This window comes from Teleopsis dalmanni, chromosome 2, assembly GCF_002237135.1.
Source record: "Teleopsis dalmanni isolate 2A chromosome 2, ASM223713v2, whole genome shotgun sequence".
In the NCBI taxonomy this organism is placed as follows: Eukaryota; Metazoa; Arthropoda; class Insecta; order Diptera; family Diopsidae; genus Teleopsis; species Teleopsis dalmanni.
In genome coordinates, this window is record NC_051847.1 from 158,429,391 (window position 1) to 158,446,346 (window position 16,956).

At 29.1% G+C, this 16,956-nt stretch overlaps 1 protein-coding gene across 1 annotated transcript; it reads right to left on the reverse strand.

Moving 5' to 3' along the window:
* Positions 1 to 6,618: 6,618 nt before the first annotated feature.
* Positions 6,619 to 15,032, reverse strand: LOC119678401 (5'-3' exoribonuclease 2 homolog). Its single transcript, XM_038090210.1, has 8 exons — positions 14,869 to 15,032; positions 13,282 to 13,636; positions 11,919 to 13,222; positions 10,834 to 10,923; positions 10,386 to 10,542; positions 8,850 to 9,030; positions 6,737 to 6,921; positions 6,619 to 6,667 (listed from the first exon to the last, which is right to left on the reverse strand). The coding sequence occupies exons 1-8, from the start codon at positions 14,941 to 14,943 to the stop codon at positions 6,663 to 6,665; spliced, it is 2,352 nt and encodes a 783-aa protein (XP_037946138.1). The 5' UTR covers positions 14,944 to 15,032; the 3' UTR covers positions 6,619 to 6,662.
* Positions 15,033 to 16,956: the final 1,924 nt, after the last annotated feature.

The following is a 16,956-nucleotide window of genomic DNA, read 5'->3' on the forward strand; positions in this document are numbered from 1 at the left end:
ATATAATATTATAATATATTCTAATAATATTAGAATATATATATATATATAATATTATAATATATTCTATATATATATATAACACAGAAAAACGAGTGAGCAAATGGATGTTATGGTAAATGAGGACAAAACAAAGTACTTTCTGTTAATAAACAAATCTTCTAAGCGTCTTAGGTTCCACGCCAAAAAAAATTGTGAAAGATTTAGTTTATAATGACCACACCATAGAGATTCAACGAAGAATAACTCTTGCCGATAGATGTTACTTCGGGCTAAGTAGGCAATCGAGAAATAAATCCCTCTCTCGAAAAACAAAAATCACACTCTACCTGGTCAATTACCAACAGTGATGAGAAGGTGTTAGGAGCATTCGAGAGAAAAAATTTTCAAAAAATCTATGGTTCCTTACACGTTGACAATGATTATCGAATAATCTGGAACAATGAGCTATACGGTGATATTGACATAGTTAAGTGCATAGAAACTCAGCGACTCCAAGCTCGACTCGCGTATTGGCCAATTAAATAAGTAAGTATAAGAACAATTTTTGTTTGTTAATTTAGATTATAGATTTGATGTTCTTAAGAAAATAAGCCGCATACACTTAATACATGTAACGTAAATTTCATATACAAGTAAACTTTTGCTGCAAATAGCATAATTTAAGGAACACGTTTCCGTAAAATACTTCGTTGAAATACCAGTCACGAGTAACGGTTAAGGAAAAAGTACAAGCAACCAAATTAATACCACGGTAGTATTTGAAATTTAATACACCCCAAATTGTTAGATAAAAAAATTATTTGAATACTATAAATTTTAAATAAATTTTGTTTTTATTATTGAGATAAATGCTTTCTTACAATGCTTCATAATTAAATTTGAAAAAATTAAGAATTTGAAAAACTTTACTATTCATTATATATAACACATTGTTATACTAAAAAAACTGAAAACAAAATTTTAATTGTAATAATTATTTATACGAATACATTATAAAATTTATATACTAAAAATAATTATTTTGCCTGTTACGCCCGTTTTGATTATTTCTATAATCCATGTTTCTGCCATTAAAATTTTGGTTCATTCTATTATGTGGTTGATATCGGTTTTGATGTTGATAGCTGTCATTTCTTCTATCATTTCTGTTCGGTCCACCATAATGATTTCCTCTGAAGTTGTTGAAACCTTAAATTGTTAATTAATAAAATTTGTGCATATAATGTGATATCAAAAATGTAATTAATTTTTTACTTAAATGAAAGTAGATAGTGTTTATGTATTTCAAAAATAGTTTGATGGAAATATTTATTTTTAATAGAGCAAAAATTAGAGAAACAATAAGACAAAATTAGCTTTTTGTAGCTTCAGTACCCGTTATACAGATAGTGGTACAGTCAAATTTCCATAACTCCAACTCCAATTTTGCAAAGAAAAGGTTCGACTTATGGAGACTTTGAGTTAGAGATATTTTTTATATTTTTTTTATTGTTGAAAGAAACTAGAATTACATTTTAAGATATTTATTTATTTGCAATTAAATAAAACACAGAAGTTACAGTAAAGTAAAATATTCAGAAATTGGGGTTTGGGACTTTAATTTTTTTCTTATTTTCAATAAAAAGAGATTCCACTTTTTTCATATTGTTATAGTGATCATCATTTGTAGTATCATGCGTTTGGAAATACAAATTCTGAATTTTGAATAAATCTTCTACTTCATTCTTGGAAGGCTGATAAACAATTACATCCACCGAACCCTCATCATCACTTTCCGTTGCGCTTAGGTTTGGATGAACTAATTCAGAGCTATAATGCTCAGTAATATCGTTATATTTAGGAAAGCTTGATGTACAAATTTCATTGTCAAGCTCAATATAATCGTTAAGAGTAGCATTGGAAGTTATTTTATTTACTGTAAACCACGCTGATAGCGACTGGCATTGGCACAAATAAGCAACATAAGAAAGAAAAAATTAAATATTTGGTTTGGAAAAAGGGATCTCCGCTAACAGCAAAATGCATTTAACTTAAAACAAAAATCCGACTTATAGAATGCACTTTCCCATATTCCTATCGGCACGGAACAAAATTTTTGTTCGAGTTATAGAAGTTCGAGTTATGGAAACAGAATTGCATGTAATTTGCTCTCTAAAACCTTGGTGCACTGTTTTTGGTTCGAGTTATAGAAAATTCGAATTATAGAAGTTCGAGTTATGGAAGTTTGACTGTATATAGAGAAACTTAAAAAGTGTTTAATCGACCCTATGCGTTCGTCCCGTTGGGCCTAATTAATTTAATACAAAAATCAAAACATAAATTTATAAGTGTAATTTTTATTTAAAAAAACATTTTTATTTTTTATGTGTTACATTTACACATATTATTTTAACACAAATTATTTTATTAAAAATAAGCACAGTAATAATTAAAAAAATGTTTTAACTTTTTATTATTTTGACAGAGAACGGTACGTGTATAAACAAAAATGATAACTATTTAAAACCGAGTGAGAAGAAAAATTATAAACCAGTATTTCTTATTTTCAATAGTTTAAGTTTTAAAGCTTTTGATGAGAAGGCGATTTTCACTCTTCATTCACCTAGGTCCCACAAAAATGATTAAATTAGTTTCATAACACCATTACCACCCATTGACAAATCGATGGATTTGTAATTGAAACTAGGTACACACTGAAATTATGTTCATTTATAGTTTATTTTCTAATAAACACATGTAGAAGTTCCCAGATCCTCAGAGGGAACTAGTATCAGTTTTGATAATGCCAAGCACACATTCTGGGGTTCAAGACTAATAACACCAAGAGGACGGAAACTTCTAGGAGTTGTGAAAAGTGAAGATCTCGATGTAATTTCAACTGGACAGCCAACTTACTGGCCTTCTGATCGACAAAAAGTCCCAGATTTTATTGACTTTGGCCTAAGCAAAGATATTAAACTATCAACAATCACCGCATTTCCATCAGTTGAACTGTCATCAGACCACTCACCAATAATAATAACAGTACAATGTCAACAGAATAGAACTATCCAAACGCAAAGTCTAACGAAATATATAAACTGGTTAAAATTTCGTAAATGTTTCTTGCCATATGCCACAATATGCTTCTTTAAAAGAGAATAATGAAATTGATGCTAGTGCTAACCAATTTTCTAAAGTAATCTTAACGGGTGCTGAAGTAGCTTCGATAAGAACTGAAAAAACAACCCAAAAAATTGGTGTGACAAAAACAATATTACAACGGAAGAGGAAAGCTAGAAGACTATGGCAACGACATAGATCCCGAAAACATAAAGTTCTATTTGCTAAATGTACTACTGAACTCAAATATGCATTAACGGAAATACATTAAAAATCCCTAGACAATTTTCTATACAATTTGGCACCTAATGAACAAACTGACTATTCACTTTGGAAAGCAACAAAGTACCTCAACAGCCTATCCAGCATGAATCTCCTTTTAGACTAGAAAATTGTGACTGGGCACGAAGTGACTCTGAGAAAGGGGACATATTTGTAAAACACTTGAAAAATGAATTTACTCCAAATGATGCTTCAAATAACATATCTTTACCAATAACAAACCTACATCCCTCGAGCAGCCCACTTATCTTTAAATTAGAAAATATCATTAAAATTATAAAAGATTATAAAATCTCAGTTGCAATGATGAAACAGTTACCACAATGTGCCATTTTACATCTCAGGCATTTATATAATATCCCAAACTTTGGAAAATGTCACAAATAACAATGATACTTAAAGCTGAGAAGGACAAAACCAAAGTAGAATGTTACAAACCAATTAGCGTCCTTCCAGTATTATCAAAAATATTTGAAAAGCTGCTAATAGCAAAAATAATATCAATACTCTCAGCTAATGAAATAATTCCGGAACATCAATTAGGCTTCATAGCTAAACATCGAGAGATGTAGGTTTGTTAGATAATGTGTCAACTTTCTCTCTCATGCAATTGTATTATACACAGCTTTGCGTTTGCGTGACACATTGGAATCATACACAAAGTTATGAAAATTGGCACTGAGAACTTCAACTGGATGTTATTTACAGATATTAGGTCATATATTTCATTCATGTTTTTGCGTAACAGATTAACGGAATTCATAAACAACATATAATTAAAACTACGTAAAGTTAAAAAATAACACGATATTCACTTCACAACTTGCTGTATCAAAGAAAGGGTATATGCAATTTTAGTAGGGAATAAAATTATTCTTTGTTTTGAAATGCGAAATTAAAATGAAAAATATGTTTCTATATTATTGTTTATAAAACTCACCTCCTTGTGATTTATAGGAATCCTGACGAGAGGAATAATTATTATTTATTCCAGCACTTGTATTAACCATTCTATGACCTGCTGGAGCTAAATGTGCACGATTTGTCGATCTATTGAAACCTGTAATTGAATGTTTATAATTATGTTTTAATTATCAATTTATCAACAAAGTAATATATTAAATTTTCTCTTTTGTACTAATAGTATATCTAATAAAAACAACAGTAATAGTCATTTAAAAGTGTAAAAATAATTAATGATATTTAACATAAATTTTGTTAAACTACTTTGGATTAAGATAGTCTTTTAAAACATTCAGACTTTTACCAACTGACTGTATCTAGATTTTAAGTCCAGTCAAAATGGAATGTATAGTTCAAACATGATGAAAACTCACTGGCGCATCGAATTTTTAAGTTAGCGTGTGTTTTCAAAACCGTTTTTCCGCCTGTATATAAGTCAGTAATTAGTAACATTATTGCAATATCGTACATAATGTTAATAATTAAAGATAACATTGTTGTCAGGAGAGATTTGCGTTGATAAAAAAATTGAATACTGAAAAACCTAGAGAACTAGAGCAGTTCGAAATGTAATTCTACATATTTAACTTCAATTTCAGTTACATATTATCTAAATAAGGAAGTCGTGGACATTTCACAACATTGCACACATACTGTTGTGCAATAGAATGGAAATACAATACAATTTCGATAAAAGTGCTCACACTAAAAAATGTTTTGTATTGCGAAAACCTTAACTGAACAAAAACCTCTCGGTCTTTTGAACAAATGTCTTCTCCAGAATATGTTGCATTCAATAGGAATTTATAATTCCATTTAGACGATAACATACGTTTTATATTCAAATTACAATAAGTGTTAATCAATAAAATATATAACATAGTATTAAATAAATTTACAACAAAGTTTTAAATAAAAATTGATACACCAAATATTGTAATAGAAACATTAGGGTTAAAACGTAAAGTGGCCATTAAGTCAAATCTTGCTGACTAGCTTTCTAAGCTTGGCATCCAATTACACTGAACAGCCAGGTTGACCTTGACATGTATATGAAACATACTTTTAATGATATGGTATATTCGGCAACAAAAAGTACAAAGGAAAGATGGGAAAGGCTTAACGCAAGTAAGGTAACAAAAACTATCTGGGAACTTTACCACCAGAAAACTAAAAAATTTTATTCTGACCCTTTCTAGAAAGTGTTACTGAGCAATAATTAGCCACTAACGGAACAGTGACTATTAAACATGCAAGATTGGCTTGATGGAAACTATAACTACAATAAATTTAACAGAACTTGGAACATAGACATGCGCATACCCTAGAAAATATGGTAGAACCCTAAATTTGCATAGGAAGCAAGAATTTTCTGCTAACATAATAATCAAACTAGATAATTCGCTATTGCGTTAAGAAGGAACAATCAAAATCAATACGAAAATAGTGGGCTATGCCTGCATCAGGTCAACTAAATTGATCGTTGACATGTAAACTTCATTAACACTTTTAAAAACAAATATTCGTCGCAAACGTTTGGAGTAGGTCGAGTAATTTGAAAATTGGGCTGTTACTGATACCATAAAAGTGATATTCTCAGATGAGCCTAAAATCAATATGTTCGGATAAAACAGAATGCCATTCGTGTAGTGAGAGAACGAATGATCCATACAATAGCATATGTATTGAAGGAATTGTCAAATAAATAAATGGTTTGGAATTGGTTTTCGTACTACGGAATTAAACATCTGAATATACGGAATGAAAACTTGATACCTTTAATTGAAAGGTAGTTTTAAAGGAAGATAACCTGATGTTTAAGAATAACTTTGATCTTCTGAAAATTGTACATGTAAATATATTTTAATTGATGTATGTTAGATTAATTTTAAAAATTTTATTACCTGCTTTTATTTATTAAAAATAGGTATATTTTTGAGTTTTTATTGTTAGTAGCTGGCGCATTGACTTTTGCTTTTTTCATGTACATATTTGAGCTAAATTGAGTGCTGACTGCTTGCATGAAGTGGAATGAATGAGGTTACTGCTTAATTGATATCAATTTATGTAAATTATAATAGGGAAAATCAGTGTACCAATTTCAATTCTAAGCAGTAATTACTTTTGTAAATAATAGTGAGATTTTTATATCTCAAATTATATAACACATATAAATGAATTATTTAATTTTTACTATGATTTTATTTTTCAATTCAATAATTGCATAAATTAAAAGAAAAAAAACAAATAAAACTAAAAATTTTTTTGAGGTTAGTTAGTATTCGTACGGAATCACAATTTTAAGCAACCTACTATCCTATTACAAAAAAGAAGTTATTGTATCGATTTAAGAAATGTATTAATTTTACTATACATAAAGCCTTACCAATTACTGGATTGTAGTTGTGTGGTCTTGATTCAGGAGCCAGAACTGTAGGAGGTTCAATTGCATTTGGAAGACGATCGGCTGAAAAAATGAATCCTTCTTCATATTCTGGATCTTTAAAACAAACAGTAATAACTTGGTTTTCACTTATATCGTGAAGACCAATAATTGGGGATCTTAAACATCTATAAAAACAGAAATAAATAAAAAAAATTAAAATTAAATTATATGTTTTGCTATAACTGATGTAACGTTTTTAAATTGAAATAATAATTAATATGTAGATTCAGTTAATAACATCGAGTCCATGAAGAAAATGAACTTCATTTAAGAAGTGATTCTCTTTTCATTAATATTGAAAAAAAATTTAGAAAAAATTTATATCTACTATATCAAAGTATTTTTACAGTTTTACAGGTTCTCAACCTCTTGAGAATTTAAATCTGTAAAATTATTTCTAACAGCATTAGTCAAGGTAAAACCCAGATTATTAACGAGTTCAGGGCATAACAACAAAATCTTTGCTGAACTTATAGAAGTGTAACCATTATACAAGCTGATAAGATTACGGTTTAGCAAGAATGAAATATTAAATTATGTTAAATGGAAATAATGGACTACTGAATTACCCGTCCGTTCTTGCGGACTCCCCAGAAGGAGTCAAAGTCATAACGTATGCAGATGATTGCACAATTTTAACTACAGGTTAGGACACCTCTATCGTTTTTGCATAATAATAATATCTTCACCTATCACAAAAATCCTGAGCCACCCTCTTTACTTCCTGGACTAAAAGGTATCTATGACGTTGCCCATAAATATCGGTGAATTCAGAATCCTCATCACCACCAATCAAAGGTCAAATATAAACGTGGACTTATAGCCCTCTACACAGATGCAGTATCCTTTTCGAGACCAAAGTTGTCAGACAACAAGGTTCTCAACAGGCCTCGCCTAACATCTCCCTGGAAGAACGATGTCTCCCCCGTGCAGCAAGAAATTACCTAGCTTAATTGAGACCAGGATATAACCGAGTGCTAAACAGTTACATGTCATGCATAAGCACGACTATTCCTAATGTGTACCCAAACTACAGCTCTACTCCCCATGACGTCGTCCATCTGTTCTGCTGTCCTACAACTCACATAAAACTCCGTTTAATTGACCTTTGGACCCACCCCAATGAAGTTGCCAGATATCACTGTCTCGACCCGGATTAATGTTCAATTAAATCGCACCCACTCAATCCATCCTATCCTCTTTCCGCTACCATCACCTGCAACTATTACCCACCCACTTTCCCATCCATATATTCGTCTTGTATATCCTTTCATGTTATTGGCTTACAGGCCCCCGCGGGTTACAACAACATAAAATGGTTAACATAAATGGAAGAGATCCACTACAGCGTTATATCAATTTTTTTAATATCTTTTAGCTAGGGTCTATTAACCTTGCTAATAAATAAAACTCTCAAAATTTATGATGTAAATAATCTTTTAATCAAACTTTTTACACGAGAGAAAAAATGGAAACGTTTTCCACAATCTCAAACCGAAACTTCAAAATATTTAAAATTGAATTTTCCTTTTTAAATTCAATAAAAGCATAGCCTACTGGGTCGCCACAATCTATTGTATTGTGCTTTCTATTAGCTTTAATTAAAAATACCACCGCTTCATAATAGATAGAAAATTTTTGGAAGCATTAATCAATCAAAAAGCAGGTCAAATATCAAACATTAGCAAAGTATAGAAGTTTTCTCTCTATAGTTTACTAATTATTTGAGTATCGTGTTAAAGTTAAATATTTATCTCTAGTATAAAATTTGGAGCTAATTTTTACTGCTTAATTAAAATACGGAAACATATAACACATAACAGTCAACCAATAAAAAATTTTTATTTTTGCTTAGAATATGCCTTTTTAATTATATTTTTAATTAAGTTTATGTGATATGTTCTAAAAAAAGCTGAATTTCTTTTGCTTAAATTATTTGAGGCATAGAAACACCACTATTAAATTTAATATTCAATTAATGTTTACAAGAATAATATAATAAATGATTCTCATTATCACTCAAAAAAACACTTTATTTTTTGTCAGTACATACCCTTGTAAATCAATATTTTCTGTTGCTGGAAAAACTAATCCACGTACTCCATCTATTACTATTGATTTACTATCTTTTTTTGCATTTGTTGTTTTCATCTTAGATAGTTGTCTAAATACTTCAAACTGTTTCTGTAATCTTCCGATGTACAAACGACATTCACCTTGCGTATTACGGTGAACTAAAAAAAAGAAATTAAAATTTATTATGTATTCTAATTACATATTATACAAAATAAAGTGAATTTTATAATACATTAGTTTTATGTATTATTTGGACATTAAACTACAAAACTAAGAAGACCTTAAAAAATACTTATTTATTAACAAAAACTAATAAATCAACTAAATATATGAAAAAAAATGTAGCAATATATTTATATTTTTGTTATCGAAAATATATCGAAAATATATCCACTTGTAATTCCACGTTTAGACCCAATGAGACACATAGAGCCAATTTTAGCAACCATAGTTAATTATGAATTATATTTTAATTATGGATTTTTATTAAATAAAATTTAAGCTTGTATTTGAATGACTGCAACTGACCATTTAATTATGGATTATGCAACTCTATGGTATAACTTCGCATACAAAATGAAGATGAACTCTAGACCTTATGAATTGAATAGAATTAGTTGCAATTCGCGGAAAAAATAAATATAATTATTAGAACTAATCAAATGGTAGAGAATATAAATACATCATTAGATCGCCAACTATCGTAACAGGTAAATATGGTTTGTAAATCTGGCTCTAAAACATTATATCACAAGTTGTGAAAGACCATCGTATTTGGGACAAATACCGGTAATGAATCACTGTCAGAGTCAACTAAATATATATTATCCTCTCTAATAAAAGACTCCCAACAAAAACTTTCGTTTATACTCTTGGTTTAATGTACTCAAGAATCAGGTAGAATATTCAGCAGAAAAATAATAACTACAAAGGTTTTAAATTACTTAGTAATACATTTTTTAAAAAATGTGGTATAGCACTTTCTACAAATTAAACATTATAGCTAATTTGCTTTGTTCAGTTTCGGCACCAGTCTATTTCGTAGATTAAGCTTTGTGCGTCTGATCTTTATTTCCTCGTTTCAAATTTAGAGTAGAACAGAACCATATCATTGTTTTCGTTACAATTACTGCTCTGTAGTAAAAAAAATGAAATCCTGTTTCGGATAACTACAAATAAAAATTTAAAATACAGTGCTATGTGTCTTACATAATAGCACCCGCACTCACTTTACCAAACAAACTGTCTTCTAAAAAAATAGTCCAGGAACAATGAATAGATAGACATACTATGATTTTATATATAAAATGAAAAATTAATTAGAATTGTACATTTCATATCACATCATAACCGCCATATTGATACCATTCAATGTAATTCGAAAAAATTAACAAATATTTTATTTAAAGATATACAAGTAAAATAAACTATATGTTAACTTATGTTAACGTTTAACTTATCTTATAATTTAAGTGTTGAGAATATTATTATTGTTTTAATTACTTATACTTACTTTCTTCTTTTGTTAGTTTATCGTAAAATGGTGTTAATGCTTTAAACAATCGACGTTCATCGACGAATGGTAATAAAGCAACACCTTGCCAAGCAAATTTCTTTCCATTAAGATCTATTTTGAAGTCCTCGGGATAAAAGTCGATTATTGGTGACTCCTAAAAAAACAACAAAATAAGTTTTGATGTCGATTATTTTAAGAAACTTAAAAAGTGTTTAAAGTTATAGTTATAAAAGCATTTTCTACTCAATTTATTACACCCTTATAAAGAAAGGATATTTTTCAACTTGTATATTATGTATACGTACGAATATTTTATATTACATTTTGTAAGATCAAAAATAAAATTATGTTTATATTATTTAAAAAAAATTAAAATTGTACAACTAGTAAAAGAAAATATATATATATTAAGAAAATCATCAATGATTTACTTTATAGTACTTACTGGATTTGACATAAGATCTGCCCATGGTTTTGGAACATGAGAACTACTTGCGGCTGGAAATACTCCCATTAACTGCTCCAAAGGATTAAACTAAAATTTAATATTAAATGTTAATTGTATATGTTATATTTTATTTATGATACTTTTATAATAATACTCATATCTAAGGAAATTTTAATTTGAATTTTTAAGTTAATTCATAAATCAAAACAATGTCATTCAAATTTAAAGATTACAATCTAAAAAAAATTTTAAGGAAGATAACGTTAATTGCGGGAGTCTAGCATAAACAGCTACAATTGAATCTACCTTAAATTCAATTGCTTAATACAAATAGGCTTATTAAATAATAAATTTTAAAACATCTAAAAATCAATAAGTTTATTGAATGGATTCATGTTCTATACATGAACAAAAGCCTTTAGTTAATAAGGACAACATGCTTTTTATATAATAAGTACGTGTATATAAATTACATCACACTTTTTGTATAAAATGTATCTCTCCAAATACCAATCACCTTAGAATAAATGGAATGAAGAATGGAATTTAATTCTATTAAATTTTTTTTTGTTGGTATTTTTAGATGTTTTGAAAACTTGTTGAATCTTTAAGAGTTTGGTCACATACTAAAGCTGCTTTTGAAAGATAAGATCCAAGAAGCGTTTTATTTTCATATCAAGAACTAAGTCATAACTTGAAAAATAGTTTATCGTAAATTGTTCTGAATAAAACGTAAAAATTTTAAAGAAAATTTCAATGCAAGCCTATATCCAACGTATCATTTACATCAAAGAGTTTCTGGAATAATATATCATATATTGAACTGTTGTGTTCAATCTTTGACCTAATAACAATAATAATAACTTTCACAGGATGCAGACAGAATATAATAAATACAAAATTGTATATAAGCATTTAAACTTATATATATATATAAATGTATATAAATGCAAATGTAAATATATATAAATATAAATATATATATATATATATATATAAATATATATATATATATATAAATATATATATATATATATAAATATATGTAAATATAAATATTTTTTATTGAAATTATTACTTACAGGCTTGGTACCTCTTTCGAAATTAGTCGATAGTCCAACAATATTTACAAAGTCCGATGCAAATGGTGCATAGTGATAAGGAAAATACCATTTCCAGGATGCACACCCCTGATAATAATATTTAAGTACCCAACACAAACCACGAACATATTGCAAAGCAACCGAATACCTAAAACTATGATTTTCAGGTGCAACGTCAAATTTTGATTCGTAATATCTATCCTTAAAACCAAATTCCCATAATCGAACTTCATCATTGACATCATCTTCATCATCATCAAGCTGAGCATCTACAGCAGACCGTTTTCGAATTTGTCCTTGTGTTTCACTATTTCTTAAAGAAGCAGCTTCGCTTTTATAGTTTGTTATAAGCTGTGGCTTTGAACTTCCTGGACCCACTGGAGAAGGACCAAAGACAGATTTTTCAAAATTCCTATTTTGAAATTCGTCTTCACGCCTAGATTTCATCTTCTCTCTAGCTTTAAATTGTTGTTCTCTCCGTTGCCTATCCTTAAATATTTGATCTTCCAAGTTTCCTAGATCAGTTAAAATTAATTGTACTCTTGATAAATCTACTTGACCTGCATTAGTTATGTAACCTCCAGTCTTATAAACGCATTTTTTATAAAGTTCAACTAAGCGATCAACCGCTCCCTCCCTAATTTCAAGACTGGGTAAATGTGGTAAAAAGTCGTTTCCAACAAAGAAACACATAAAAACCCAATCATCAAGAGCTCGTTCAAATACATATTTGAAAGGCAGATTAGGCATTAAAAGAGTTTTCATTAAATATTCACGTAATACACTTAATCGAACAAAGATAAATTTAACTTCTGCTCCAACAGGAACATCAGGCTGAAAATTTTTGATGTTTGAAATATCTGCAGAATTTAAACCTACACATTTGTCCATATCATGACCATATTGCAAACAAAGATCACAGGGGCGCGGTTTGTTTGGCAAAAACTCTTCCCTAATTATAGTAAAATTAGGTTCATGTGTTGCAAGACCAAGCATTATAAGATCTGCATCAGCACCACAAAGTACATGTTGAGTGTTGGGATCATGATCTGGTTGAGCTCGCTGCTTTCTGATATAATCCATTATCTTATGTTCTCCTTCTCCAGGTACATTAGCATCAGAAAGAATAACTTTTATCCCTTTCCATGCGGGATTATTATTCATACGATCATGTATATAATAATGTAAACATTGACTTAATCTATCCATGAATGGTGTGCCAGGTGTTATACAATTAGAATCGAAATGCTCTCCTTTTTCTTTTTCCGGTGGGAGGACATAACCTACATATTTATTAAAATAATTCAAATTAATATTTTTGTTTAAATATCATCTTGTATACCTTTTGATATCAGTTCATTCCGGAGTTTACATAATTCTGCACGTTTTTCAACAGCTTCCTTTGCCGATCTAAAACGTCTTGATCTTTGTTGGTTCATTTTTGCACGTGGTGCAACTCCGTCAATAGCCATATATAAAAGCTTTCGAGGTCTTACAATACCAAAAATTCTATCAATGCAATCGAATATTGCTGTCATCATTTCATCTTCATTTTTGGGCGGAGGTTTATCTTCTGGATGAGTGCATGGATGAATTATACCATTCATATCCAGATATAAGTTGTCAAACTCAACACCATTTGGATTCGGTAATGTAGCATCTTCATAAGTGTTCTTTCCAGTTTCTGTATCGATAGACTTCAAAAAATAAAATTATTAAAAAGAAGTTAAACATTTATTTCTTGTATGATATGTGTGAAGAATTATATTGTACAAATATTAAGAATAAACAAATTTATTTAGGAAATACATTTTAATGGATCCCAAACTAGACACTAGCAGTGTAAAGCATATGAACGAGATTTGTCGGAATTCGAATCCGCTATATGGTAAGGCAAAAATTTTATTTCACTTATAATTTAGAGAAGCAATGTCAAGTTTGCCTAGATATGTGTAATATAGCAACAGTCATTGGCGATCATTCTAAATAGTATCTCTTAATTCCTCGATAACACAAATTCAATTATATCTACATAGAAAGTTGCGAGGGATAATTATAAATATTATCACACAACTTTATTATTATTATAATACATCTATTAAAAATCAAAGAAAACAAGTCGATGCATCTGTAATCTCATATTTTATATATAAGTGTATATATACTTCTTCTAATACCGGAAAACATTTTCGTTGACTTGTTAAATAACCTGAAAGGAAAACGTTTACTCCACAAGTTGTTCAAATCATTCGAAATATGTTACCAAATAAAATAAATTCTAGCAAAATATTGGTTTAAATGTAGTAAAGACATGGTTTGGGAAAACAGTAAAATACCATTAATCTAAATCATTTAAAATTGTGTTCAATTCGGATTACTAAGACATTGGGATTGCACGAGTCATACTACAACTTTTGGAAATTACACTGTTTTTCCACTGGCGGCTATTTTATTTTTGTTCTAGAGAATATATTTTATATGATTAAATAAAATACGAAATACACAAAATTTTATATAAATATTTCTGTGTTTTTATGTTATATTCTTTTATTCTTAAATAATAAATAAAGAAATAACATTACTTTACTATAAATTTATTCAATGTTTAGTTATGTTCTGCAATTAATTTTGAAAATCACTCTACTATCATGATTTATAAGGTTGAATTTATGTAAAGAGCTCACTAATTAATCATGCGGATGTAATGCAGAAATTTACACCTAATTTTTGATCATTTGATTTTTTTAAATCGTTTGGAAACATCGTGAAAATGTATTCAAGAATTTTCAAGCTAGCACTCTGAACTGTCAAAAACAAATATGCATAAACATGCGCCATACGATGCTACGATAATGAAGATTATAAAAACGCGTCCACATTTAGATTGCATTTTTAACACCACACTACTTATATTTTTTAAATATTTTACCTTATTTTCAGTGCATTCAATTATAACACTTGGATATTTTCTGCTTAACCAACGGAAAAATGCCGGAACTCCCATTATTTGTCCACTTTAAACTGTTTACGTTGAAAAAGTAAATATAAACCAAAAAATAAATGAAAACTATCACACGCGTAACTAGATTAACACAAAAAAATGTTGATAACGAAATTGGCACAGGGTAACATTTATATAAATAAATACTTGCATCCATCGTGATTTTACGCAAACATGAATGACATTCATTACATTCATTTATTTGATTGCTATATTAGAGTTAAATTATATAAAGGTGCATCAACACCAAAGCGAATGCTTATGAACGAATAAATATTCTCATGTATTCGAAAGTATTCCAAAAAATGCATGTTGACCTATATTGGCTACGCGAGACATTGGCATCACTGTTGTAATTTGTCAACTGTTATGTTTTTACAAATAGCAAAAATAGCATAATGCAAGCAAATTACATTTTTTATAATAATAAATAATTAACAAAAATTGAAAATAATTAAGGAATACAAAATGAAAAGGATTACTAAAAATGTTGGAAATTTCAAAATAAAACACAAATTTTTGTTTATATATAATTTTTGACATATGATTGCAATATTCGTTGGAATTTCCAATAAAGGATCACAATAGTTCGCTTATTGCGTTGGTAACACTTTTTTCTTCACTAGCCGAAGTATGTGGCCAGTATACAACTACTGGCCTAGATAGAGAAAATAGTGTTGTTGTTTTGCGTACATATGCAGCGTTTTCACCCAGCCACTGTGAGCCAAGGAAAATGTCTATTAGGCGTATTCGGTGGCTCGCAAGTACGGCAAAAAACAGCAAGTTGTTGGCCTATGCAGGCCTATACTGGCCGCAATGTACGCAAAACAACAACACTATTTTCTCTACCTATGCTGGCCAACCACATCGGCCAGTAAAAAAAAAAATGTTACCAACGCAATAAGCGAACTATTGTGAACCTTCATTGAAAATTCCAACGAATAGTGCTATCAAATGTCAAAAATTGAGGAAATAAAAATTCAAACAGAATTCAAAAATTTGAAAAATCTTGAAAAGTAACGAAGAAATAATAAGAATAGAGAAATCGTAAGTATTAAGCACATTGAATTTTTTATTATGTTAGTTATTACCAAGTAACATTTATTTTATTTCATTTAATTTGTAGTTTACATACGTAAAATTAATAAAACAAACATAATTTTTGAAGTTTTTCTAAAAAATTTTTTTATAGAAATATACGCAAACTATGGACCACAAAGGAAACGAAGTGTTTTCTAGAGTGCTACTTGACACGAACATTTATAACATTTAAAAAATACATGAAATAACTTGCATTCCTCGGCCGCTGCAAAACGTTGCTTTCTTCTCCCTACATCGACAGTACCTAAAAAAATTTACTTATCTTAGTGTTTTATTTTTAAATTTCCAATATTCTTACCATTCCTTTTAATTACGTGTTCATTTTAATTTTATAATATTTTTATAAAAATATATTTGATTTATATGCACATATACAAGATTTGCTGTTTGTCAAAACAAAACATTTGACAGATTACAACAGTGATGCCAATGACTCGCGTGGCCAACATAGGCCAACATGCATTTTTTGCCGTACTTGCGAGCCACCGAAAAGGCCTATTGTTATTGTTAAGTGGCCCTTAAGTGGCCCTTAGACATCAACGCGCGTTGACAAACACACGAAGTCTTCTCTCTCCATTACACATTAAATTTACCAACAATTTTTTAAACACGCCTCCAGCAAACAATGCAAAATTTGTTCACTCATCAGTATTAAAGCAATCGCTGAAGTGTCAACAGCGGCTGCTATGCGTAATTTCCTTACGAAAAATGATGTTCTACATTTAATTTATAATTTTAATTTATATATTTATTTTTATGATTTCAATTTATATATTTATTTTCATATATATTATATTTTATATAATTTAATTTTTTTTTGGTATATTTTAATAACAAATTTTCCGTAGGTGCACAATGCAATTAAATTTAAAACAAAATTCTCATTGTAATTTAATGTTTGGTTATTTTTTTTTA